General features: G+C 44.2%; 1 protein-coding gene across 8 annotated transcripts in view; it reads right to left on the bottom strand.

Annotated features, from left to right (window-relative positions):
* The window catches only part of SEC14L1 (SEC14 like lipid binding 1), a 76,654-nt gene that overhangs the window by 20,697 nt on the left and 29,957 nt on the right, over positions 1–26,000 (bottom strand). For 4 of the 8 annotated variants that reach the window (XM_054535770.2, XM_024234718.3, XM_063718992.1 and 1 more), the window contains 4 exons: positions 4,836–4,985; positions 4,473–4,604; positions 2,227–2,355; positions 870–1,104 (listed from right to left, as the gene is read on the bottom strand). In XM_054535770.2, the coding sequence (XP_054391745.1) occupies positions 870–1,104; positions 2,227–2,355; positions 4,473–4,604; positions 4,836–4,985 (646 nt within the window). The remainder of the gene's footprint in view (positions 1–869; positions 1,105–2,226; positions 2,356–4,472; positions 4,605–4,835; positions 4,986–26,000) is intronic. The other 4 variants (XM_054535771.2, XM_054535772.2, XM_063718993.1 and 1 more) reach the window with 1 other exon arrangement.

Raw genomic sequence — 26,000 nt, 5'->3', positions numbered from 1 at the left:
TCTCGTGGCTCATGCCTGTAATCCCAACTACTCAGGAGGCTGAGGTGGGCAGATCACCTGAGATCAGGAGTTCAAGACAAGCCTGGCCAACATGGTGAAACCCCGTCTCCACCAGGAATATAAAAATTAGTCAGGCTTGGTGGTGCAGGCTTATAATCCCAGCTACTCAAGAGGCTTAGGCAGGAGAATCACTTGAACCCGGGAGACAAAGGCTGCACTGAGCCGAGATCGTGCCACTACACTGCAGCCTGGGCGACAGAGACTTTTTTATCTCAAAAATAAAAAAATAAAAAAATTAGTCAGGCGTGGTGGCACATGCCTGTGGTCCCAGCTACTCGGGAGGCTGAGGCAGGAAAATCACTTCAACCTGGGAGATGGAGGTTGCAGTGAGCCAAGATGGCACCATTGCACTCCAGCCTGGGCAACAGAGCAATACTCCACCTCAAAACAAAACAAAACAAAACCAAAAAAATCTTCCTTAGGCCAGGCGTGGTGGCTCACACCTATAATCCCAGCACTTTGGGAGGCCAAGGCAGAACGATTGCTTGAGCCCAGGAGTTCAAGACCATCCTGGGCAACACAGTGAGACCCCATTTCTTAAACAAACAAAGAAACACCTTCCAGTATCCATAAAAGAATAAAAATAACTTGATATAACCCTTCCTACCTATTAACAAAAAATCTAATAAAAAGTAAAATGAATGTATTACATAAGCCAGAGGACAAGGGCCAGAAACGAGAGACGGGTCTTTTCTTTCTGAGTTATCTAATGTTCCAAGGAAGCGGGAACAGGCAGAGCAAACAGAGAGAAAACGGCAACGCCGACTTCCCTAGCCTTGCTCTCGGGATGAAGCCCCTGCCAGACCCACCGTCAGGGGTGCCCACCACGGGCTCAGGTGCGCTGGGGCTGCTGAGGGCATCACCACTCAGCCCCTCCTTGAGGGCAGCTTCTGGGATGACGACGGCCATGGACGCTGCTTGTTTCTTGCAGGATGATGAAGATGTCTCTGAAGAGGGCGTGATGGAAGGCGGAGTCCAACGGGGCACAAAGGTTATGCCTTCTTCTTCTAACTGGCGAAGGTAGTATTCGATGATTTCCTTTCCCTTTAAAACAAAACCAATTTAAAGGTGAGTATATATTCAACATTCAAATTACTCAACTCTCCCAAGACTTGTCTTTTTTTCTAGCCAACAGAAGATGGTGAGCCTCACAAGCTTTTTTTTTTTTGAGACAGGGTCTCGCTTTGTGGCCCAGGCTAGAACACAGTGGCATGATCACAGCTCGCTGCACCCTTGACCTCCTGGACTCAAGCCATCCTACCTCAGCCTCCCCAGTAGCTGGGACTACAGGTACGTGCCACCTCATCTGGCTAATTTTTGTATTCTTTGTAAATACGGGGTTTCGCAATGTTGTCCAGGCTGGTCTCGAACTCCTGGGCTCGAGCAATCTGTCCACCTCAGCCTCCCAAAGTGCTGGGATTACAGGCATGAGCCAGTGCGCCCAGTCCCTTACAAGCTTTTAAAACACCAATAAAACTGAACTGCTACAAAATAGAAAAAAAAAAAAGGCCAAATGCTTCTGTGTTTTTGTTTATTTTACTTGTTCTTTTCCAAGGTTTAGGAAATAGCATCTAAGGAGATGGAAGTTTAATATGACTATTTTAAAATGCTGATTTAGGGTACTTGTACTCAATATATGATTTCTGTCTCAATTTCAATTCTTTCCAACGCAGTACCCTGAAAATGAGCCTTCAAAAACCACTCCATAATTCCACATGGATAGATTTCGAAACCACAATTCTATAACAACTGATGAACAACAGCACAAAAACGAGAAAGGAAGGTCTTCTGTGGAAGAACTGACAATCCAAGGAGGGCAGCTGCCCAGCAAGCACCTTCCCAGGCCCCCAGGCCTCCTCCCAATCCTGCAGCAAGGCCTAGGTGCCGTGTGCCAGCTGCTGCTGCCTCTCCCCAACTTCTAACTCTGTCAGCAACTCCAGGCAGACAGTGCCATGGCTGGAGCTACAGGCACCTCCTTCCTCCATCAGCAACCAGCACAACCTCAACCCCTATACCTAAAGATGAGGCAGGGGGTAGGGATCACAGCATCTTCTACCCAAGAAATGCTGCAAATCCCTTGCTAACCCATCCCCAGCCTTCCAAAAAGATCGGTCATCTCAGAGACTCCTGCCCACCCTCTGCCATAAAATCCCAAGATACACTCACTTTTTTAATGTTGCTGGTATATTGTTTCATTGCAATTTTTTCCACTGTACTTTCAAAACCAAAGAAAGATTTAATATCTAAACTTGCAGACTGTTCAAAACAGGTCCAATCTTCATTTTCAGGGTGAACCTGCAGATAAACACAAAGCACTCTCACTGACTGAATTGACAACAGAATATCATCTGCCTGCTCTTCAGTTTAACCAGTAACCAGAAAAAACACTTACTGTACTAATAATGCTACTACCATAAAGACAGCAGATGGAAAAAATGCCAAAATCATGTTCAAAATCAGGATCAAAATCACATTCTAAATCATGAAGAGATCCAAATAATTGTTCAAAAACATTTCAAAGACGACTATAAAAGGAGAGCTTCATTTTCATTCTTGCTTCATTCATTCATTCAACATACTCACTGAATAGTCTTCTCCATCAAGAACAAAGAGGTACTGGCCTTCGAAGCTTTCAACAGAGTCTAACAGAGGAGACAATCAGCCAGAAACACAGTATGCAAGGAAATTAAAGATAAGTGCGTGCTATGGAAAAAAGAAAACTTGGAGCAGAGGCTAAAAAAACCAGGGATGGGGGTCAGGCATGATGGTTCACACCTGCAATCCCGACACTTTGGGAGGCCAAGGTGGGAGGATCACTTGAGTCCAGGAGTTTGAGACCAGCCTGGGCAACAGAGCAAGACCTCATCTCTACAAAAAAATTTAAAAACTAGCCAGGCGTGGTAGTATGTGCCTATAGTCCCAGCTACTTGGGAGGCTGGGGCTGGAGGATCACTTGAGCCTGGGAGGTGGAGGCTGCAGTGAACTGTGATTGTTCCAATGCACTCCAGCCTGAGTGACAGGGCAAGATCCCATCCCTGAAGAAGAAAAAAAAAAAGCCTGGGGGTTGGGGTGTCAGGCTGCAGAATTAAATGAGTGGCTGGGGCTGGCCAAGAAGGGGTGACCTGAGTCGAGATGGGAGGAGGTGAGACTAGAGACGTAAAGAAGAAGAGCACGGCACAGCGAGCACCTTGGAGCCAAAGCCCCTGGGGGAGGCCCACCGCATGACAGCAAGGACAGGAGAGGCGTAACCAGGAGAGAACTCAGGCCCTTGCAAGCCACCATAAAGACTCTGGGCTCTTCCTCTGGGTGAACTGTGGAAACGCTCCAGGGTTTTGAGCCCAGAGAAGTGACTTAATCTGACATACTTTAAATAGATCACTTTGAATTCAGTGTTAAGGATACGCTGCAGGGGAGAAGGGCAGAAATACAGCAATCTGGCAGGAGGGTATTCTAAAAATCTGATAAAAGAAGTTCTTGAAACAGGGTGGTAAGCAGTGAAGATACTGAGACAGACAAACACTCTCGGCACTATTCTTAAAGGCACACATCTTAGTCCTTCATTAGATCTTTCTAACACATTACAGTAAGACCAGAAAAGAAGTGGCATATGAATATAATATTTAAGGCCGGGCGCGGTGGCTCACGCCTGTAATCCCAGCATTTTGGGAGGACGAGGCAGACGGATCACAAGGTCAGGAGCTGGAGACCAGCCTGGCCAACATGGTAAAACCCCGTCTCTACTAAAAATACAAAAATTAGCCGGGCGTGGTGGCGAGTGCCTGTAATCCCAGCTACTTGAGAGGCTGGGGAATGAGAATCACTTGAACCTGGGAGGCAGAGGTTGCAGTGAGCTGAGACTGTGCCACTGCATTCCAGCCTTGGTGACAAGAGTGAGACTCCATCTCAAAAAAAAAAAAAATTAGGCCAAGGGGTGGATCATGTGAGGTCAGGAGTTCCAGACCAGCCTGGCCAACATGGTGAAACCCCATCTTTACTAAAAATACAAAAATCAGCCTGGCGTGGTGGCATATGCCTGTAATCCGAACTACTAGGGAGGCTGAGGCAGGAGAATCACTTGAAGTCGGGAAGCAGAGGTTGCAGTGAGCCGAGATTGTACCACTGCACTCCAGCCTGGGTGACAGAGGGAGACTGTGTCTCAAAAAAGAAAAAAAAACCAAAACCAAAACCAAATCAAGGCATCACTTGGCTGCCTTAACTGCCATGACAACACAATCCACTCTGCAGGAGACCACACCTGCTACCCTTCCTCCTACACATGAGAAACGAGTGACAACATCTAATGAAGAACTGCCCTCTAAGACAAAAAGATGCGCTGTTTAAAATGGTGATCCAACAATCCTCAGAAGCCGTATGTCAGCAGAATGTCTTCCGCCAAGTGACAGATTACTCACGGTGTAGCAGCAATGCTCATTAATGATGACCCGATTGGAAAACGTTTCATTATAAGCCTCAATGTGCAAAGTACGTTCCCGAGAATTCAGTGAGTTTTTCTGGACAAAATAAACATAATCAACTCCTGCAATCTTTAAAAAAAAAAAAAGAAAGAGAAGTGGGTTTATTAATAACAACCAATAGCACAGAAGCTATAGTGTAAGTTCATGTTGTCTCTGGGGGCTGCCCTCCAAAACACCCTTTCCCTCCAAGACACCCTTTCCCTCCAGGATGCCTTTTCCCTCCAGGACGCCCTTTCCCTCCAGGACGCCCCTTCCCTCCAGGACGCCCTTTCCCTCCAAGATGTCCTTTCCGACCATTACCTTCTTCAGCAGTCTGGGTGCATCTACATCCAGCTTGCAGCGCCTTTCAATGACATGAATAGCCCCATCTTCGCTCTTGAATTCATTCACAGTGTCACTGCCCACGAACATCGGAATCAAAGGACATGTAGGGAACCTCCTTTCATAGGCCTATAAATTTAAAAACCAAGAAAGCGGAAGTGAGCAAAGACACAACCTGATGTCCTGCCGCTGACCGTGTTCTCCCCGGAACAGCACCTCTCAGTGCACGGCAACAGGCAGCGCCACAACTGTCTTCACATCTGAAGCTTTCATTAAAGAAGAAAAAGACACTCCATGTCCATGGATTGGAAGATTCAACCTAGTAAAGATCTCAATTCTCCCCATAACTAACATCATTCCTAACAAAACCCCAGCAAGACTTTTTGGTAACTATAGACAAGATTGTTTTAAAATTTATATGGAAAGACAAAGGAACTAGAACAACTAAAACAATTTTGAAAAAGATGAATAAATTGGGAAGAATCAGTCACCCCGGTATTAAGGCTTACTCTATAACTACAGTAATCAAGACCGTCTAGTATTAGCAGAGGGGCAACTGACATACAGATCTATGGGACAAAATACAGAACCCAGAAACAGACTCAAACAAATACACTCAACTGATTTATTTTTTAGTATCTGCACCTGTCAGGGAACACCGATTGATTTTCAACAGAGATGTAAAAGCAATGAGGGAAAGAAAGCAGGCCAGTCTTTTCAACATGTTACTGGAGCATTACACATCCATAGGCTAAAACAATAATAACAATGAATCTTGACCTAAACCTCACACCTTGTATAAAAATTAACTCAAAGATCAGCAACTTAAATGTAAAACACAAAACTAAAACTTTTAGGAAAAAAAAAAAAACAGAAAATCTTTGCTGGGCAAAGAGTTCTTAGATGTGACAACAAAATCACAATCCATAGGAGAAAAAATATATAAAATGAACTTCCTCAAAGTTAAAAACATTTGCTCAGTGAAAGACCCTGTTAAGGCCGGGCGCGGTGGCTCACGCTTGTAATCTCAGCACTTTGGGAGTCTGAGGTGGGCAGATCACGAGGTCAGGAGATTGAGACCATCCTGGCTAACACGGTGAAACCCCGTCTCTACTAAAAGTACAAAAAAATAAGCCAGGAGTGGTGGCGGGCGCCTGTAGTCCCAGCTACTCAGGAGGCTGAGGCAGGAGAATGGCATGAACCCAGGAGGCGGAGCTTGCAGGGAGCCGAGATCGTGCCACTGTACTCCAGCCTGGGCGACAGAGCGAGACTCCATCTCAAAACAAAACAAAACAAAGCCCCTGTTAGGAGAATGAAAAAACAAACTACAAAATGGGAAGAGGTATTTACAAACCAAGTATCTGACAAAGGACTAATGCCTAGAATACATAAAAAATTCTTAAAACTCAACATAAATATAGTGAGCCAGGAGAACACTGGTTTGGACTGAGCTCCTGCACCAGGCCCAGCAGATCAAACCAAAATGGAGCCCCTCTTGGTAACCTCCATACCACCAAGCCAAAAATAAGTTGTTTATCTGACTTTGCAAGAAATCAGAAGAAAGAGAACAGCAAATCCTCCAAATGGGCCACTTTGGGCCAGCGTGATAAGGAAGTCCCCTCTGCGTTAACCTTTACAAGGAAAGTCACTCTGAAACCACCCATCTGCTCTCTGTTCTGTGTCTGTTTCCCTCATCCCTTTTCTGTCTACAAAGCCAACTTCCCCTGCTCAGCTCATGAGAACACTCATTCTATTTTACAGAATTCTGTTTTATAGAATGAGGTGTTGCCTGATTCTGGAATCAAAAAAGCCAATTAAGATCCATACACTAAATTTTTTGTAATTTTGTCTTTTGACACACAATTGAAATTTAAAAATGGTTAAGATGGTAAATTTCATGTGCTTTTACCATGATATAAAAAAAAAAAAAACAAAACCTCAGGAGTTTAAAAAAGTCCAATTAGAAAATGGGCAAGAGACAGGAAGTGGTATCTCACCTGAGAGGATACACAGATGGCAAATAAGCACACGAGAGATGTTCATTAGAGAAAAGGACCATTAGGGAAATGCAAATTAAAATCACAAAGGAGTATCACTATACAACTATCAGAATGGCTAAAATAAAACACAGTGACAACACCAAGTGCTGGTTAGGATGTGGAAGAACTGAATCCCTTCCACATCATTGGCAGGAATGTAAAATGGTGCAACCACTCCAGAAAACAGGTATCTTCTTAAAACCTAAACATGCAACGGTATACAACCTAACAAATGCACTCCTGGGCGTTTATCCCAGAGCAATGAGAGCTTATGTTCGCACAAAACCCCATATACAAACATTCATAGCAGCGTTACTCATAATAGAAACTGGAAACAACTCCGAGATGTCCTTCCTGAGTGAGGCTAAACGGACTGCGCTGCAGCCACACCACGGAACACTACTCAGCAAAAAAAAAAATGAACTGTTGATCCAGGTGAAGAACTGGATGAATCGTGGGAGAATTATGCTAAGCTAAAAAAAAAAAAAAAGCCTCAGCAGTTACATACTGTATGATTCCCTGTCCATAACATTCTTGAAAAGACAAAACTATAGAAACCGAAAACAAAAGAGTGGTTGCCAGGGGCTAAGGAAGGGGTGGGGACAGGAGGGAAGCAGGTGTGGCTGTAAAAGGGCCATAAGAGAGACGCCTGGGAAACACTCTGTGTCTCGACTATGCGCACGGCAGCATCCTGACTGTGCTGGTGCACGCAGTTCTGCAAGATGTTATCACTGGGGGAAGATGAGTAACGAACACATGAGATCTTTCAAGATTATTCCTTGTGAATAATTAAATTATTCAATATTATTCTTTGTGAATAATTTAATTTACTCTGTAGCAATCCACAAAGATTACCAAACTAAAGATGTTGCAGAATTCATATTAAAACCTAAGCGATCCAGAGGCCCAGGCATGCAGATCACTTGAGCCCAGGAGTTTTAGACCAGCCTAGGCAACATAGCATAACTCCGTCTCTACAAAAAATATAAAAATTAGCCAGGTGTGGTGGTACATGCCTGTAGTTCTAGCTACTCAGAAGGCTGACATGGGAGGACCACCTGAGCCCAGGAGGTGCAGGCTGCAGTGACCTGTGATTGCACCACTGCACTCCAGACTGGGTAACAGAGTAAGAGTAAGACCCTGTCTCAAAAAAAAAAAAAAAAAAAAAATCCAGTAGCCCATGGTGCATGTGAACAGGAAGTCATAGGATATAGGGTAATAAGAATAAGGCCGGGTGCAGTGGCTCACGTCTGTAATCCCAGCACTTAGGGAGGCCAGGGCAGGCAGATCATTTGATGCCAGGAGTTTGAGACCATCCTGACCAACATGTCGAAACCCCATTTCTACCAAAAATACAAAAATTAGCTGGGCACGGTGGCACACACCTGTAATCCCAGCTACTTGGGAGGCTGAGGTGGGAAAATCACTAGAACCTTGGGGGGAGAGGCTGCAGTGAGCCAAAATGGCGCCACCGCACTCCAAACTGGGCGGCAGAGCGAGACTCCATCTCAGAAAAAAGGGGTGGTGGGGGCATAGGGTAGTAAGAATCTAGGCTGTAAGAAGGAACCTGAAAAAGGAAACCCAGTGCCTGCCCCTATGGTCGTCCCCATTATAAAGGAAGGTACTGCAGGATGGGTTGAGCATCCCTTCTCCAAAATGCCTGGGACCAGAAGTGCTTCTGATTTCAGATCTTTTTCGGGTCTTGGGAATAGCTCTATTATACTTACTGGTTGGGCATCTCAAATCCACAGATCCGAAATCCAAAATGCTCCAATGGGCATTTCCTTTGAGCATCATATCAGTGCTCAAAAAGTTTCTGATCTGGAGCATTTCGGACTTCGGACTTTCAAATTTGAGATGCTCAACCTATACTAAAAATGAGGCAGGGTTAGAACTGTGAATTCCCATCTTAAATTAATCACAACCAAAAACAGAGTCAAGGAAGAAACCTTTGGTATTAAAAATATTAATGAAAATGGCACAAATGGCTTTGATTTTACTTCTGACAAGGTACAAGTAGCTTCAGAGCATTACTATACTAAAAACACTCCCTTTCTGGCAGCAATTCCCTGATGTTTACCTTCAACAGGACTGCCCTTCTGAATAGAAGTAATACATAGATCACAAACATTGCCATCAAGATCCCAGAAGGACTAGAGAATCACAGGAATTCCTCCGCCTGGGTTTTTACTACGATTCCTTCAAAGTCACCCTCAGTTTTCTTGCCTGTATCTCACTTTCTCTCCACAACGTTACAAGGTTAAATCAATGTGGAAAGCACATGCTACACTCCAGCTGCCTACGCACAAGGGACCATGGTAGTCAGTACAGGAGGGAGGGAAGGGAGTCAATGACATCCATGAGGGTCAGAAGGATAAGCAGGTGCCAGGAGGCAGAAGGGGGAGCACACGCTCTGCATGGAGGGGCAGCGTGGGGAAAGCCTTCGAGAGAGAGGAGGCACACATGCTGGGCCTCAAAGCGTGCCAGGGTCTGTTCACAGTCAGCGAGGCGGAGAGCATTTCCAGGAAAGAACTGAGGAGAACGACTGCAAGGCAACCTCAGGTGGGGGCAGGACCCATAGCCCCCAGGGGAGGGAAGTGGTGAGAGGTGAGGCCAGGGGTCGCTGTGGTGCATGACGATGTGGCATAGACCATGCCTTGCCAGGTGCAGACAGAAGGCCCTGGCCTTCCTCTCCAGGAGCTGGGATGGAGGGAGTGCGAACAGGTGGCCAGAGTCACATTTTCAGAAAATTAATATGAGACTCATGCGCAGGATGGTCTGGAAAGAATGCAAAACCCACATGTGGTGGCCAATTATATTTGCTTCTTCAATGTTCTTACTTTGGAAGTTAAAAATATATTCTTTATATTTATCTGCTCCCCTCTTCTACTCAAACATATTCTGAATCCCATTACTGCCAGAATCTTGAAAAATCACTCAGTATCTGTCTCTTCATGCACTTTATGTAAACAACACTTAAGAAGTTTAATCACCTGCACAGATCCCACCACAGATAAGTCCCATTCAAAGCCCTAAGAATTTATTAAGTACTGAACACACGAACAATTCCTAGGAAAACAGGTTGGCTACCATTTGTTCTATACGGACACTAAAAACCATCTAAACTGACTTCCACTGCACTCTACTTAAAAAAAAAAAAAAAAAAAAACTGGCTTTGTACATTCCAGTACTATGACGTACCAAGAAACTGAGACTTACAAAGGTTTCAAACAAACTGAATCTTTTTAAGTGACATATAGGGCAGAGTAAGCACTTACTAAGACGTAGCCTTAGCTAGAACTAGGCCATTTTCAAAATACACACACCATCCTTCCAATTCTTGAAACAGAGTGGTCAGCATAAGGTGTCACCCACGCAGCCTCACCTTGAATTTCAATCACACTAAAAATGTTCCCTTCCCTGTAAAATTATCCATCCATGTAGACTCCTATTTGCACAGACATTCACTTTACCTTGGCATGGCCAACCAGATGACATTTAAGGTATCCAGGCTAAGGAGCAGCTAACTCAGAAGCTGCACTGACCTCTCCAGAGCTCTGTCAGCGTCGGGGGCAGTTAGCAAGCGCCTCCCTTCCTCCCTCCACATTCTCTTCCAAGCCTGTCACTCTGCCACCAAATGCACTGCTAGGCTGCAGGGCAGAGACTTTTTATCCTCAGGAGAATGAGGACTTCAATGCCTAAAACAAAGTCGTTGTCCAAAAAACATGTTTTGAAGCATAAAATACAAGCTTACTCAATAAAAAGATAAGTCCTGCCTTTTGTTTCTGCACTCTCTTACCCTGACCCGTCTTTCAGAGACCCATCAGTTAAGGTCAGTAAATTTTCTGCATACTGTCAGCATACACAATTCTAACTGTGGAGGGTTCTGGAAATGAAAAGACTGCAAAAAGTAGAGGTAACTTTCATCTCTGGGATGGCTTAGGTACCAGAACCTGAGTTTTTCAGCATGAGCTACAAGCCATGCAAGTTTCTACAAAGTATGTAAGCAGGCCCTGAAAAACAGAAGCATTCTAATTTGATTAAAAACATCAATCTATGTCCTAGCTCCTAGCTCTTTCCATTGGAAGGGGCGAAAAGCAATGACATCTCAGTTCATGATGAGCAAACTTGGCAACCAGATCTTGATTTCCAAATACCAGTCCCTATTACAAAAGAATCCGTGCGGCTGATTACAAGTCTGGAGCAAGGGAAGGTCAAGGCGAGGCAGAAACATTTCTCACCAGGAGGCGAGGGAGTGCTCAGTGACAGATGGGGATATGTCCAAGGGACAGAGGAACCAGCCTGAAGGGGCTCCACTCACCAAGTCTGGGATAATTTGAACACCAGAAAGAAAAAAGGTGGCAAAGCATTATAAACCACATAGTGATACTCGACAGGGGAGAAAATTTTTCAGGAAAAAAAAAAAATCTAATAAACACAGAAGGAGTGCCAATTAGGAAATCACCATTTTCTAGCCACCAATGCACAATAACTGATTCAGACAAGGATCATCAATGAACGCTAACGTAAGGCGCTCAGAAGAGACAGAGTCTCAAATTATCATACTGCAGGTTACAGATAAATTTAACAAAGGAACAAAGGTGGGTACCTTTACAATGGAAAGATCTCATGGGCACCACCTTCACCAAATGACTGAACTGAGCCCCAGCAACAGGCCAACCGGAGAGCGTGGCGTGATGCAGCGGAAGCAGACACAAATGCCACAGGCTTCTGCGGCCCTCAGGACAAGATGGTTGACCCTTAGCTAATCACGAGGAAATAAGGCTGGGCATGGTGGCTCACCCCTGTAATCCCAGCACTTTGGGAGGCCAAGGCAGGTGAATCACCTGAGGTCAGGAGTTCGAGACCTGCCTGGCCAACATGGTGAAACCCCGTCTCTACTAAAAATACAAAAATTAGCCGGGCGTGGTGGCGCATGCCTATAATCCCAGCTACTTGGGAGGAAATCATCAGACAAACCCAAATTATGGAACATTCTACACAACTACCCTAGACGCTTAAACGAAAAAAAAATGTCAGAGTCTTGAAAGATAAACAGAAAAAGCAAGGAACTGTCTAGAATAAAGGCATCTAAAGAGAGAACAACCAAATGCAATGCTGCATTAGCTCTTGGATTGGAATAAAAATAGCTATCGAAACATCTGGGGAACAACCGAGGAAATGCAACCATGCATTTCATATTAAATAACACTTTTTTATTTGTATTTGTATTTTTCTGAGACGTATCACTCTGGTCACCCAGGCTGGAGTGCAGTGGCACAGTCTTGGCTCACTACATCCTCCGCCTCCTGGCTCAAGCGATCCTCCCACTTCAGCCTCCGAAGTAGCTGAGACCACAGGTGCATGATTCTTTGCCTGTGATAATAATCACAGCTAGACAGAAGAATATCTATTCTTAGGCAATACATGTTTTAGTATTTAGGGGTAAAGTGTCATGACATAAAGCAACTTACTTTCAAATGTTTCTACAAAATGTATGTGCACATGTGTTTGTGAAAGAGACAGAGAAAGCAAATGTGCTAATTTACCTAGGGGACATGCATACAGGTGTTCATAGTACTTTTCTACCAACTTTTTTAAAAATGAGCATTACTCATAATAAAAAGTTTGGAAAGACATTAATAGTTTGAAAAAGGTAGCTTTAGGGGAGAAAGTCCACATGTAAAATAAAACCTGCTTTTATGACACAGAGTCAGAGCCTACACAGATTGGTACAAACCAAGAAATCAACCTACAGTTTTTATTGTCTTTTGCAATAACTGATTAAATACAACACTGCCACGTTTTAGATGTGAAAACGTGTACAAATTTTAGGTCTGCCCGAAGCTCTGGTCGAGGTGGTGGCAGGCCTGGTGCGCAGCACAGCAGGACAGGGCTTTCTCCTGGGGCCTCAGCACTGGCTCCAGCTCCTTGGGGCTCAGAGGAGCAGCAGCCTGGGGAGCTTATGCTTTTCAAGCAAAGCCAGCAACTTGGACTTTTCTGGAAAGCTTCTCTATTTTTAAAACCCAGTTTGAGCCACAGAGCCCACATCAGCAGGCCTTCACGTTTTATCTCTGCACTAAAAGAATGTGGGAAGAACCCCTTTTTCAACTCTCACCAGGTTCGAATCACTGCGCCGGAAGAGCAACAGCAATTTCCAGGTATCCACAGTGTCATCCAGCCATTTCCTAATCACGCCCAACATTTACCAAACACACAGTCAAGAAAGGCTGGACAAAATGAACTCTTCCAGAAGTAAGTTCTTCAGAGAGGGAGAAAGGTTCTTTGATGTATCCTTTTTAGAGGAAAAATTATTTCTGTAAGACAAATAACTACTGTAACCATTTGCTCACTCATTTTTACACAGCAATTGTTTCAGTAATAAAAACAAAACCAGGGCCTCATCAACCTGACCCTGAGAGGAAGCTCCTCCCGGGTAACTGCTTCCTCCCACCTTCCTACACCCACTCTTCCTCTTTCAAAAGGGATTTCTGAGCCTGCAATTTGGAAGGCTGGCAACAGCACTTTCAGGTTTTAACCAACCTTTGAATGCAATTTTGACATATTAAAAGCTAGTACTGTGCTAAAGAAAGCCATATTTTTGTGAAGACATTTCAACTTGAAAATTAATGAGCTGAATGCTGCACTCCACCAGAAAAACCCATTCAAAACAAATTCAACCTAAAGAATTTGTTCAAAACAAATTTAACCTACCTTTAACTGAGCTATGTTCATACCCAGTTTAGCCAACACACCAAGCCAGCTGTTTTCCATGCAACCACTGGGATATTCTACAGCATCAGACATGACCCTCAAACTCATTTATACACAGATCTGGTTTTACCCTGGAAAGAACCCGTAAGTAAAACAACTAACTACAGCCTCAGTCTCTCTATAAGCTGCCAGTGCTCAAAGAAACAAGTATTCAACATACCAAGAAAATGTGTCCAACTTTGTAGGCTGCCATTAAAAAAAAAAGAAAGAAAACGTGGCAAACTGACCAAAGTCCCTCAGAGTTCTAATTCTGTAATTCACACACTATCAAAATAACAGCTGTTTACAGAGGGCCTACCACATGCAGGCCCTATACTAAAAATTCTAAGGAATATAAAAGTGGAAGGCACAGGAACATGGCTTATTTAGAGAGGCAAGACAGAAAATCTCATAACTAGCTGGGTGGGGTGGCTCACGCCTGTAACCCCAGCAGGCTGAGGTGGGTAGATTACCTCACCTGAGGTCAGGAGTTTGAGACCAGCCTGGCCAACATGGTGAGACCCTATCTCTACTAAAAATACAAAATTAGCTGGGCACGGTGGTGCATGACTGTAATCCCAAATACTCAGGAGGCAAGGCTGGAGAATCACTTGAATCCAGGAGGCGGAGGATGCGGTAAGCTGAGATTGTGCCATTGCACTCCAGCCTGCGCAACAAGAGTGAAACTCTGTCTCTAAAACAAAAACAAATTTATAACTATATACAGCAATAGAAATGGACTGTATTAACAAATGGACTGTATTAACAAAAAAAATCTGCTTAAGCTATTCGGGGGAAACCACTTCAGGTTGGGATGGTTACGGAGGGCTTTGCTGGGGTGGTGATGTCTGCAGAGGGCTCTAAAGAGAAACCCAGGGAGAGAGGAACATTCCTGGCAGGGAGAGCATCAGCAAGAGATGGGTCAACTCCAGAGAAGCCTCTCAGACCCACTTGCAGAACATCAGTTTCCTCAGACGCTGGCTCAGACACAAGCGGTCATTCCATGAACAGCTTCAAGCACCGCGGTCTGCTGCTGAAACTCCAAGCAAATAAAGATCGAAGCTACTTCTAGACCGTAAGAGTGACAAGGACCCAGGAAGACTACATGTAATCACAATTCAGTCCTCTGTAGGCTCCTGTATCCCACCTCGTTTCCTCACCGGAAGGCTACCAAGAGAAACGACTTCTGTTTAGTCCACTGGTAAAGCGAGGTTTCAAATTGCATGCTATTTGTGAACATGTGTTCATCCTAATAAGGTATTTATAAAAACTAAAATTCATAAAAACTTGAGCCCTTTCAAAGAAAAGTCAGGATCCCAGCAGTTACGGCATACCCGTCCACTTGTCCAAATACTGACAGCCCCGAGCATCCACAGCTAGGATCAAAGGCTGCTTCTGGCAAACTCGCAATGGTACATGGCATGCACATTATACTACAGAAAGAAGTGCCACATCTCAACCAAAGTCAGCTGCCTCAGGTACCAGTCTTCAGTGAGACAAATGCATCAAGTCACAACAGCAGACTGGTAATCTGCGCTTAGATCAAACCAGAAAATAAGGCTGAGGCGGGAGGATCGCGGGAGCCTAGGAGATGGAGGCTACAGTGAGCCATGATCACGCCACTGCACTCCCATCTGGGTGAAAGGGCCAGACCTTATCTCAAACAAAAACAAGAAAATACAATGACTATACTAAAATTAAAAACAGGCCGGGCACGGTGGCTCATTCCTATAATCCCAGCACTTTGGGAGGCCAAGGCAGGCAGATCACCTGAGGTCAGGAGTTAACAGACCAGCCTGGCCAACGTTTCTACTAAAAATAGAAAAATTAGCTGGGCATGGTGGCAGGTGCCTGTAGTCCCAGCTACTCGAGAGGTTGAGGCAGGAGAATCGCTTGAAACCAGGAGGCAAGGGTTGCAGTGAACCAAGATCACGCCACTGCACTCCAGCCTGGGTGACTGAGTGAGAATCCGTCTCAAAAAAATAACAACATAACGTAACATAACATAACATCACATCACATCAAAATAAAACAAAACAAAACAAAATAAAAACCTAAAAACAAATATGTAGGCCAGGCGCAGTGGCTCATGCCTGTAATCCCAGCACTTTGGGAGGATGAGGCGGGCGGGTCACAAGGTCAAGAGACTGAGACCATCCTGGCTAACACAGTGAAACCCCGTCTCTACTAAAAATACAAAAAAAAATTAGCCGGGCGTGGTGGCGGGCGCCTGTAGTTCCAGCTACTCGGGAGGCTGAGGCAGGAGAATGGCGTGAACCCGGGAGGTGGAGCTTGCAGTGAGCTGAAATCCTGCCACTGCACTCCAGCCTGGGTGACAGAGTGAGACTCCATCTCAAAAAAAAAAAAAAAGTAAAAATTTGACATAATCCAAAACATTTCTAAGATCAAACATATATGAAGCTTAAATTATGAACTTCATCTTAGAAGACCTCTAACTCCACGGTTCTGATGATACACTTTCTCCAAAGCTAACATTTAGTACGGAAAAGTAAGTTCACCCTAAAGTGCTATAAAATCAAAGGAAAAAGTATCATGATAGATGCAAAGTAACCCAACAAAAAAGGTTGGGTTTCTTTTCTAGGGTCTTCTCATTAAGGTATGATTACGATGAGTATCGTGGAAGGCATTAATTATAGCTGAAAGAACAGACAGTAAACACATTGCTCACATGCCACGCACCAAAACATTTGCACTTCCAAGCATTTTAGCATTTTTGACCAGGAATAGGTTCTTTTTACCACCCCTCTCTCAATGCCTGCCCTCACAGTTTACCACGCAATGGTATAAAGCAGCTATGTTTACTTTTGATCAAGGAGCCATTTCAACACACATCATACCACACAACAGACAGGGAATGGGCCAACACCGGGAGGGCTGTGAGATATTCTGCATCAACCCATCGGAGCTTCTTCCATTCGTACACCCACTCCTTTGCTCCAAGAGTTCCAGACACGATATATATTTTTGCTAGAAGACAGGAGAAAGAAACTTCAAAATCTCTTCCAAATTTCACGTTTTCTCTTAGGAAACAGCATGGCTCTTCAAGGTATCCGTGCCACCTGGGGTGTTAAGCCTGTGACAATGAAAGGTCACTACATCCAGTGACCATCTGTGTGTTCTACCCTCCAGCCTATGCTGAACTTCACCTGGACTACCTTCATTTAACACACAGAGAGTCCCCAACTCCTACCGGTCCGTGCATAGCTGAGAACCTGGCCACGCTGCCGGCATGTCAGCATTACTGCCTGAGCTCCACCTCCTGTCATATCAGTGGCAGCATCAGACTCTCATAGGAGCGAGAGCCCTATTGTGAACGGCACACGCGAGGGATCGAGGCTGCACACTCTGTAAGCTGCCCGCTCCTTAAGAGAATCTAATGCCTGATGATCCGAGGTGGAAGAGTTTCATCCCGCAACCATCCCCTCCACCCCACAATCTGTGGAACAACTGTCTTCCACAAAACCAGTCACTGGTGCCAAAAAGGTTGGGAACCACTGCTTTAACAGAGACCTTCACATGACTTTATTAGCAGGCAACAGTGACATAATTCTAAAGGACCTTGGAAAAATTACCCACAAAATTAAAAACTTCACACGTAAAAAGTTTTAATTCCACAGAGAGGTCACTCATCTGATTTATCCACATTATATTTTAAAATAGTGTCAAAACACACACAGTAGTAGGGTTTTTTTTCTGACCTCTTAAAATAATTCAAGTTAGTGACACCCACACTGTGTTTGACTCTATTCTGGAAGGCCGTGTTCTTGCAGATCTGAGTGGCAGGTGGGATGGAAGTGCTATGAACCAAAATTACTGACGACGGTCTCCTCGTCATGAGCAAGAGAAGCTGCTACTAAATACAGCTCCATCCGCTTTAAGATTTTCTGCCATAAATTTCCCTAAACCTGTGGGTCCTAGAAACAAGTGCTAGTGCATGAACACTGCACTCAAAAAAAAAAAAAAAAAAAAAGGCGGGGGGAGGGGAACAAAGGGAAAAAGCCACGGGTACAAAGGAGCAGGCAAGCAAATCTTAGCAAAGAACTAGGGCATTACCCACCAAACCTAACTTGACAGCTCTGTGACACCCCCAACTCTGTCCCCCAATGACAGTGGCTGTGATTTTATACTCTTCATATGACAGCCATGTGTCCTGTCGAAATTGTTCCTGGTCCATACAAAAAGAACTAGGTATATGTCAGTATTTCACAGTATCCAGCAGAGGATTACAGCTTCTAAGTTTTGAACCACTGCTATAAGCACAAAACAAGCACGAAAACAAAAAATTATGCTCAAAAGAAAAATAATCATCTGCTAAAACACTAGCATGTCTACATTTGGCTAAAGCAAGACTACTATTCAGATCTAGTGTTAGATATAATGTTTTAAGAGGAGGTCAGTTTCAGATTGTTCTAGTTAAAAACAAACACTATTCCTTCTCTCCTTGCTGAAACTAACATACATGCAACTAAACATAGCTAAAACTGGTTTAACAAGGTCTTCTGGAACACTTTCTCTTAAAGTACTTTTAATGTATTCTTCTTCAAGAATTTCCAGCCAAGACTACCTGGAAACTTTTGTTAACACTATTTAATAGGCTGACATAGAGTTACTGAGCTTTCAAATGAAATCCAAAGTATAATCTACTATGCCTGATTAATTGTATCTTTCGCATTTAAATTTAAATTAGAAAAATAAGGCCCATCATTATTCAGAAATGTCTGTTACATTTCTGAAAGATCTCAAGACGGACATCTCAGACATTAGCCCGGGGGGCTCTATGTTTTAAATTTGCTCACTGTCCTGAACATAATCATCTCAGACATTCCTGACCAGCTCATCTGGGTACATTTGTCCTTCAGCACTGTCACATGTGTTCCTTGATGTCTCAGGAACTTTCATGGTGCCTCAAAACCAAAAAAATTTACCATTTATTAAGTTACTAGGTCCAAACAATTTAAAAAGCATTTATGTCCTAATAACTTAGTAACCATTTGAAAAAATAATAAACTTAAGTTGAAGAAAAAATGTCTTTGCTTCATTCTTAATTAGAAGGATTTCTAAGGATGTGTAATGGTGCATCGTCAAAATCCAAAGACATGTACAACACAGAGTGAACCTAGACATAAACTACACATTCTAGTTAAAAATAACATCATTGGCCAGGTGCGGGGGCTCACGCCTGTAATCCCAGCACTTTGGGAGGCCGAGGTGGGCGGATCACCTGAGGCTGGGAGTTTGAGAACACCCTGACCAACGTGGAGAAACCCCGTCTCTACTAAAAATACAAAAATTAGCCAGGCATGGTGGCAGGCGCCTGTAATCCCAGCTACTCAGAAGGCTGAGGCAGGAGAATCACTTGAACCTGGGAGGTGGAGGATGCAGTGAGCCAAGACTGTGCCACTGCACTCCAGCCTGGACAACAGAGCGAGACTGTCTCAAAAACAAACGAACAAACAGACAAAAAACCATAATTATTGTGTAAGAGACATCCAGTGGGGAAAAAATAATGTTGTTAATATTAGTTCATCAATTTTAACAAACATACTGATAGAGGCAGGAGGCAGACAAATGCCTAGGCAGACAGGAGCAGGTCCCCAGTGAAATCCAACCTTCAATCTGGAGAGAGTCCTGGGTAAATCCTCAGATGGACTGAGAACCCACCTTCTCATTTGGCACAGTTTCCTCTGATTGATCCCAGTCTTTCACCTATTTTACATATACCTACCCTTTCCTAATTGGTTTACTTTTTTTTTTTTTCAAGACTGAGTTTTGCTCTTATTGCCCAAGCTGGAGTGCAATGGCACGATCTCAGCTCGCTGCAACCTCTGCCTCCTGGGTTCAAGTGATTCTCCTGCCTCATCCTCCTGAGTAGCTGGGATTACAGATGTGCACCACCACGCCCAGCTAATTTTTGCCTTTTTAGTAGAGACAGGGTTTCATCATGTTGGTCAGGCTGGTCTCAAACTCCTGACCTCAAGTGATCCACCTACCCCGGCCTCCCAAAGTGCTGGGATTACAGGTGTGAGCCACCATGTCCAGCCTCCTAATTGGTTTTCTACACTATCATGCCCACCTTTGAGTGGTGTCTTCTCTTTAACCTTTTTTGCATACTCACAAACCAATCAGCATACACTCCCTATTCTGAGCCCATAAAAAGCCCTGGGCTCAGCTATACGGAGGCCGGAAATTAAAGAAAAATAAAATTTAAAAGAAAGAGAAATAAGTTTTCCTGTATTAGGCTGATTTGTCCCAGAGGCAGCAACAGGCACAGCCTAGACCCAGGAAAAGTCTTGATAATATTATCTAATGTGCTCTGGAGACTTTCCCAGCACTCCCTCAATACAGGGAGAAGAAAAAACAAATTTTTCTTTGTTTTATAGAATGAGTTTATAGATTCCTGTTCTCTCTAACTAGTGACTTCAAGTATTCTGTTTTATCTAAGAAATACAATGAAGGTCATGAAAAGCCTGAGTAGGCCTGAACTACAGCTGCCCGGGCACCATAGTGAAGGTTATAGGATAAGTCCATGCCTAGGCAAACATAGATAACGGACATCTGGGTTGCACAGCAACAAGTTATGTGCAACCCTGAGTTATGAACCTGTAACAATTTAATTAACTGTCTTTGTCCCGCCTCTGTATCCCTGCTTTCACGCCACTATAAGCTTGCTTTAGCTAGCCCACCCCCTTTTATGAAGTGTGTATGAAAGTCAAGTGCTGTCTGTGTTCCGAGCCCAACCTTTGGGTGTGAATCTGCTGGGCCTGAGTGCACTCAATAAAAGATTCTCCTGTTTTAACCCGAGATCTCTCTCTCGTCCTCCTGAATCCTGCAGCAATACTAGTGCCAGAGATGATGAATTCCTCTTCAAAGGGTTTAACTGTGTAATGTCCTTGTTCTTTGTTCAGAAGCCTAACCTCCTTATACTCTCTTGTTTCTGGCCTGCAAACAACCCTCCTGCTCTTGTTGTGCCCTGACATGCTCAGACAAGTCTGGACATACCTTGTACTGTAACAGACAGACTGCTCCTACCCCCTCCTTCTCTTACAAATCACGCGTTCACCCTATTCAAAAAAGCTTAAGTCTTAGCCAACTGGGATCAGTTTAGATTGTATGGTCCAATCCTAGCCAACAGGGGAAGGACACAGGGACAGGAAATGCGTTAGGGAGAAAAACCCCTTCCCTCCTTTGTTCGGTGTGTTCTTGCAGTCGTAACAGACGCAGGCGGCACCCTTCTGCAAAAGTAAATTGCCTTGTTGAGAAATCCTTTGTCTCAGTGCTAGCTTTTCTCTTGAGCACTGCTTACTTGTTCCCAACAATCTGAGGGCCCATCCAGGATTCCTATTCTCCTCTGGGGAAGGGTCTCCAGTCCTCACTCGTGAGGAGACGTGTCCCACTGCCTCGTTGTGGTGGCCTCAAGGGTTAGGGATCGAGACCCACCTGGTGTGACGAATAAACCCGGACTGTTAGCAACGTGGGAGAAAAAGGCCTACAAATACCACGGTGACCAGGTAACTCTGTGCAGTGGAGTATTTCCTTGGTGGCCAGGACATCCTGGAGGTTGAAAGTGTGCGAATGAGACGCACAGCTGAATGCGGAGTCTGGATCTGCAGTTCCGTGGTCACCTCACACGACTTAGGGCAGCTTGCCTGTCTTGCCTGTCGGGGGATCGTCCTGACCTGCCAACGCTAAGAGGGACCTGAAAATTCCCGCAAAGGAAGCAGCCAGAGAAGGATTAAGCAGAAGCGAAAGAGTGCAAGAAATCTCAAGTAAGGGGGGTTGGGCCTCTAAAGAAAGAGTGCAAGAGGCCAGGCGCGGTGGCTCACGCCTGTAATCCCAGCACTTTGGGAGGCCGAGGTGGGCGGATCACGAGGTCAGGAGTTCGAGACCAGCCTGGCCAACATGGTGAAACCCCATCTCTACCAAGGAAAAAAATAAATGAATAAGATACAAAAAATTAGCCGGGTGTGTGCCTGTAGTCCCAGCTACTTGGGAGGCTGAGGCAGAAGAATCGCTTGAACCCAGGAGGCAGAGGTTGCGGTGAGCCGAGATCGTGCCATTGCACTCCAGCCTGGGCAACACAGCAAGACTACACCTTAAAAAAAAAAAAAGAAAAAGAAAGAAAGGGTGCAAGAAATCTCTAGTAAGAGAGGTTGAGCCTCGCAAACTCAAAAAAACACCTTCTCCAGGATGCGAAATACCCCAAGCAAGACGATAGAATTCCCCGACAGCCCCTTAGGTCTCCTGCTAAAATACTGGAAAGATAATGAAAGGACTAAAAATAAAGAAAAAGCAACAAATGATAAAATATTGTTGTTTTATTTGGACTAAGGAAACTATCCTCAAACCATCAGTTTTCTGGGTACAGTTTGGATCAAATGAGGACTGGATTTGTCAACTTTTAATAGAGTATGTGAATAACAAGAGTCCTGTCTCTCAGGAGGAGATACACTATGCCCTGTGCTGACAGCAGGGGCCTGTCCACCTCTACCCCCTCAAAGCCAGTAAGAATAAGCCAGAAACTACTTCCCCTATAGAAACTAAGGCCCCCACCAATAAGCAACCCACGTGGGATCCTTTAGACCATCTGCCTCAGCCAGATACCTCTCACCTCCCTCCCCCTCAGGCAGCCGCCCTGGACCCTTCCCCTGACTCACGTTGTGCCCCCTCTTTATAATCCTAATTCTTGGAATCATTCCCAGCCTGAGGGCCCTCCCCCAGGAAGACTTCAATGTGAGACAGAACAATGTAAAAAGGATATTCAAAACTTCCCTTTCCCCACCACTTCTAAAGAGTTAGCTCCAGCTCTCTTCCCCTTAAGGGAAGTGCCCCACAGAGGAGGCTAAATGCTCCATTAACTAGCTCAGAGGTTCGAAACCTAAAAAGGGAGCTCAAACCACTCTTAAGTGATCCTTATAGAGTGGCTGACCAGATTAATCAATTTCTCGGACCCCACATATATACTTGGGCTGAGCTAATAATGTCTATCCTAGGTATTCTCTTTTTAGGAGAAGACAGGAGCATGATTCGCAGGGCTGCTATGACAATTTGGGAACGTGAGCATCCCCCCCGGTCAGAACGTCCCATTGCAGCCACAGATCCTCAATGGGATAGTAACAACGCAGCCCACTGAAGGAATATGCAAGACCTTGGAGAACTGATAATTAAAGGAATTCCAAAATCTGTACTCCGCACCCAAAACATTCCCAAAGCTTTCTATATACAACAAGCGAAGGATGAAAGACCTACAGAGTTCTCAGAAAGGCTCAAGGAGCAAGTGAGGAAATATGCAGGTCTAGATTTAGAAGACCCTCTTGGGCAGGGGATGTTAAAGCTCCATTTTGTTACCAATAGTTGGCCAGACATCACAAAACACGTTATAGAAAATAGAGAACTGGAAAGATAAATCTATAGGGCAGCTTTTGAGAGAAGCTCAAAAGGTATATGTACGAAGAGATGAGGAAAAGAAAAGCAAAAACAAAAAGCAAAGATCATGCTGTCCACCCCACAACAGAACACTCAGGGGCCAAAACCTATAAAGAACTTAAACCCCCACTTTCCAGGCCACATAAAGGCTATAACACAGCACAGCCAAATAACCCAAAAGTAGGGGGGGAAAAGGGCAAAACAAATGCTTCAAGTGTGGAAAAACAGGCCACTTTAAAAAGGAGTGTCCCAGATGGGAAAAAGAGAAAGAAGTCATTCTACTCATGACCTTCGAGGAAGAATGGGGGGTCAGGGGCTCCACACTTTTTTTTACCTCAAGTCCCACCAAGAGCCCTTGATAAATTTAGAGGTGGGACCCAAACCTGAGCTTATCACCTTTCTCACTGATTCAGGAGCTGCTCGCTCCTCAGTTTGTTATCTTCCCCCTGGTGTAACTTGTTCACAGGAAAAACTTTTTATTTCGGGAGTAAAAGAAGAGGGGTTTAAAGCAAAAATCTTAGAAGAAACAGAAATTAAATATAAGGACCGCTCAGTAAATATTAAACTTCTGTTAATCCCGGAGGCAGGAACAAACCTATTTAGGAAGAGATTTAATGCTAAAATTAAACCTAGACCTCTATGTTAACCAAGAAAAACTCCTCCCCTCCCTAAATTTGCTCACTACCCTAGATAAAGGATACATCCATCCAGATGTATGGTCAAAGGAAGGAAATCGAGGCAAGTAATAAAAAAGGCATAACGGGTACTCAGTAGTAAATGGAGATACCCTCACAGAAATAAAATCAGGAAGATTACCTAATAACGGGTCTGCACCTGCTCTGCGCAAACATGTGAGCTGTTTGCATTAAATCAAGCTTTAAAATTTCTGCAAAACCAGGAAGGAACGATTTATACGGACTCCAAGTATGCTTTTGGAGTGGCCCACACCTTTGGAAAAATTTGAGCAGAGCAAGTCCTCATTAACAGGAACTTAGTCCACAGGGACACAATAATTCAAGTATTAGAAAATCTATAGTTGCCAGAAGAAACCGCTGTTGTTCATGTCCCAGGCATCAAAGAAATCTTTCCTTTAGAAGCCAAGGGAATAATCTTGCTGACCAAATAGCCAAGCAAGCTGCCTCTTCCCCAACGGGAACCCATTTTCCATTTAACTCCTTGTCTCCCTCCCCCAGCCGCAGTCCCCGTCTTTTCCCATAACAAACAAGAAAAGTTAAAGGAAATAGGAGCCAAAGAAAGCTCAGAAGAAAAACGAATATTACCAGATGAAAGGGAAATGTTGTCTAAACCTCTCATAAGAGAGATGTTGTCTCAACTCCATCAAGGAACTCACTGGGGTCCCCAGGCTATATATGATGCCACTCTCAGAGTTTATAGGTGTATAGAAATCTATACCCTTGCTAGGTAAATTGGGGATAGCTGTATAATATGCAAAAAAACCTAATAAATCAACAAATAAGAGGCAACCCCTTGGGGGAAAAAACCCAGGGTTAAGGCCGTTCCAAAAAATTCAAATTCATTATACTGAAATGCCCCCAGCAGGCCATGTTAACTATTTATTAGTAATAGTACATCATCTCACCCACTGGGTAGAGGCCATCCCTTTCCCAAACACAACAGCTAAAAATGTAGTTAAAACCTTATTAAAACAAATTATACCTAGGTTTGCAATTATAGAAAACACTGATTCAGACAATAGAACCCAATTCACTGCCCCTGTTATTAAAGGGCTCATTCAAGCACTAGGAATAAAACGGGAATATCATACACCAAGGCATCCACCCTCATCAGGGAAAGTAGAAAGAATGAACCAAACTTTAAAAAATCATTTAACCCAACTAATTTTAAAAATCCAGCTACCTCGGACAAAATGCCTTCCTATTGCCCTGTTCAGAGTCCAAACAGCCCCGCAAAAGGACACTGGCCTCTCCCCTTATGAAATGCTTTATGGACTGCCTTACTTAAACTCTAATACTGACATTCTCACTTTTGAAACAAAGGATCAATTTCTCAAAAACTATGTATCAGGTCTGTCTTCCACCCTTTCCCCTCTTAGGATTCAAGGCCTTTTAGCACAAACTGCACCCCTTGAATTTGCAGGCCATCATCACCAGCCCAGAGATTATGTCCTCGTCAGAAGTTGGAAAGAAAAAAAGCTCAAACCTACTTGACAAGAACCTTATTTAGTACTTCTAAAAACTGAAACAGCAGTCAGGACCACCAAAAATGGCTGGACTCATCACACCCAAGTGAAAAGAGCACCATCCTCTCCAGAGTCATGGACTGCCGTTCCAGGACCCACCCCAACCAGAGTAATGTTAAAAAAGAAAGTTTAATCTGTCTCTTCCTTCTTAGCTTCCTTTCCCCAGCTACCACACATCTTATTATTAATATAACCAGATCTAGCTCCCCTCAAACCATTACTTTTAATGCTTGTCTTATTATGCCCTGCGGGGATCTCCAAAGCTAAGGACAGCTGGCCTCCTCAAAAAAGTACCTTTGCCCTTCCAGGATAAATAAAACTGCCTACAGAACTGACTTTTGCACGGACCGAGGCCGATCCTGTAACTGGCGGTTCTGTGCTACTTGGGGAGATGTGATCTAGACCACCAAGCATCGAGGCTGGACCTCCTCAATAGGTTGTACCTATCTAAAGCCTTACATTCACTTTACCAAAGGTACAACCCCCTTCCACTTGTCAACTCCAACAGTGTAACCCTGTGCAAATCTCTATTAATGTCCCCACCTCTACCGACACCAAGCCTACTCTAGGTCACTTCTATGGTCTAGGAGCTAATATTCCTGGAAAGGACTCCAAAGGATCCTTTGAAATGCGCTTCATTACTCCTCAACCCCCTTCACCTTCTTCTCCTTCTAAACCCCCTTCCAA

This window comes from Pongo abelii, chromosome 19 (assembly GCF_028885655.2).
Source record: "Pongo abelii isolate AG06213 chromosome 19, NHGRI_mPonAbe1-v2.0_pri, whole genome shotgun sequence".
In the NCBI taxonomy this organism is placed as follows: Eukaryota; Metazoa; Chordata; class Mammalia; order Primates; family Hominidae; genus Pongo; species Pongo abelii.
Note: the sequence above shows the minus strand (reverse complement) of the source record. Positions and strands in the feature narration are given on the sequence as shown.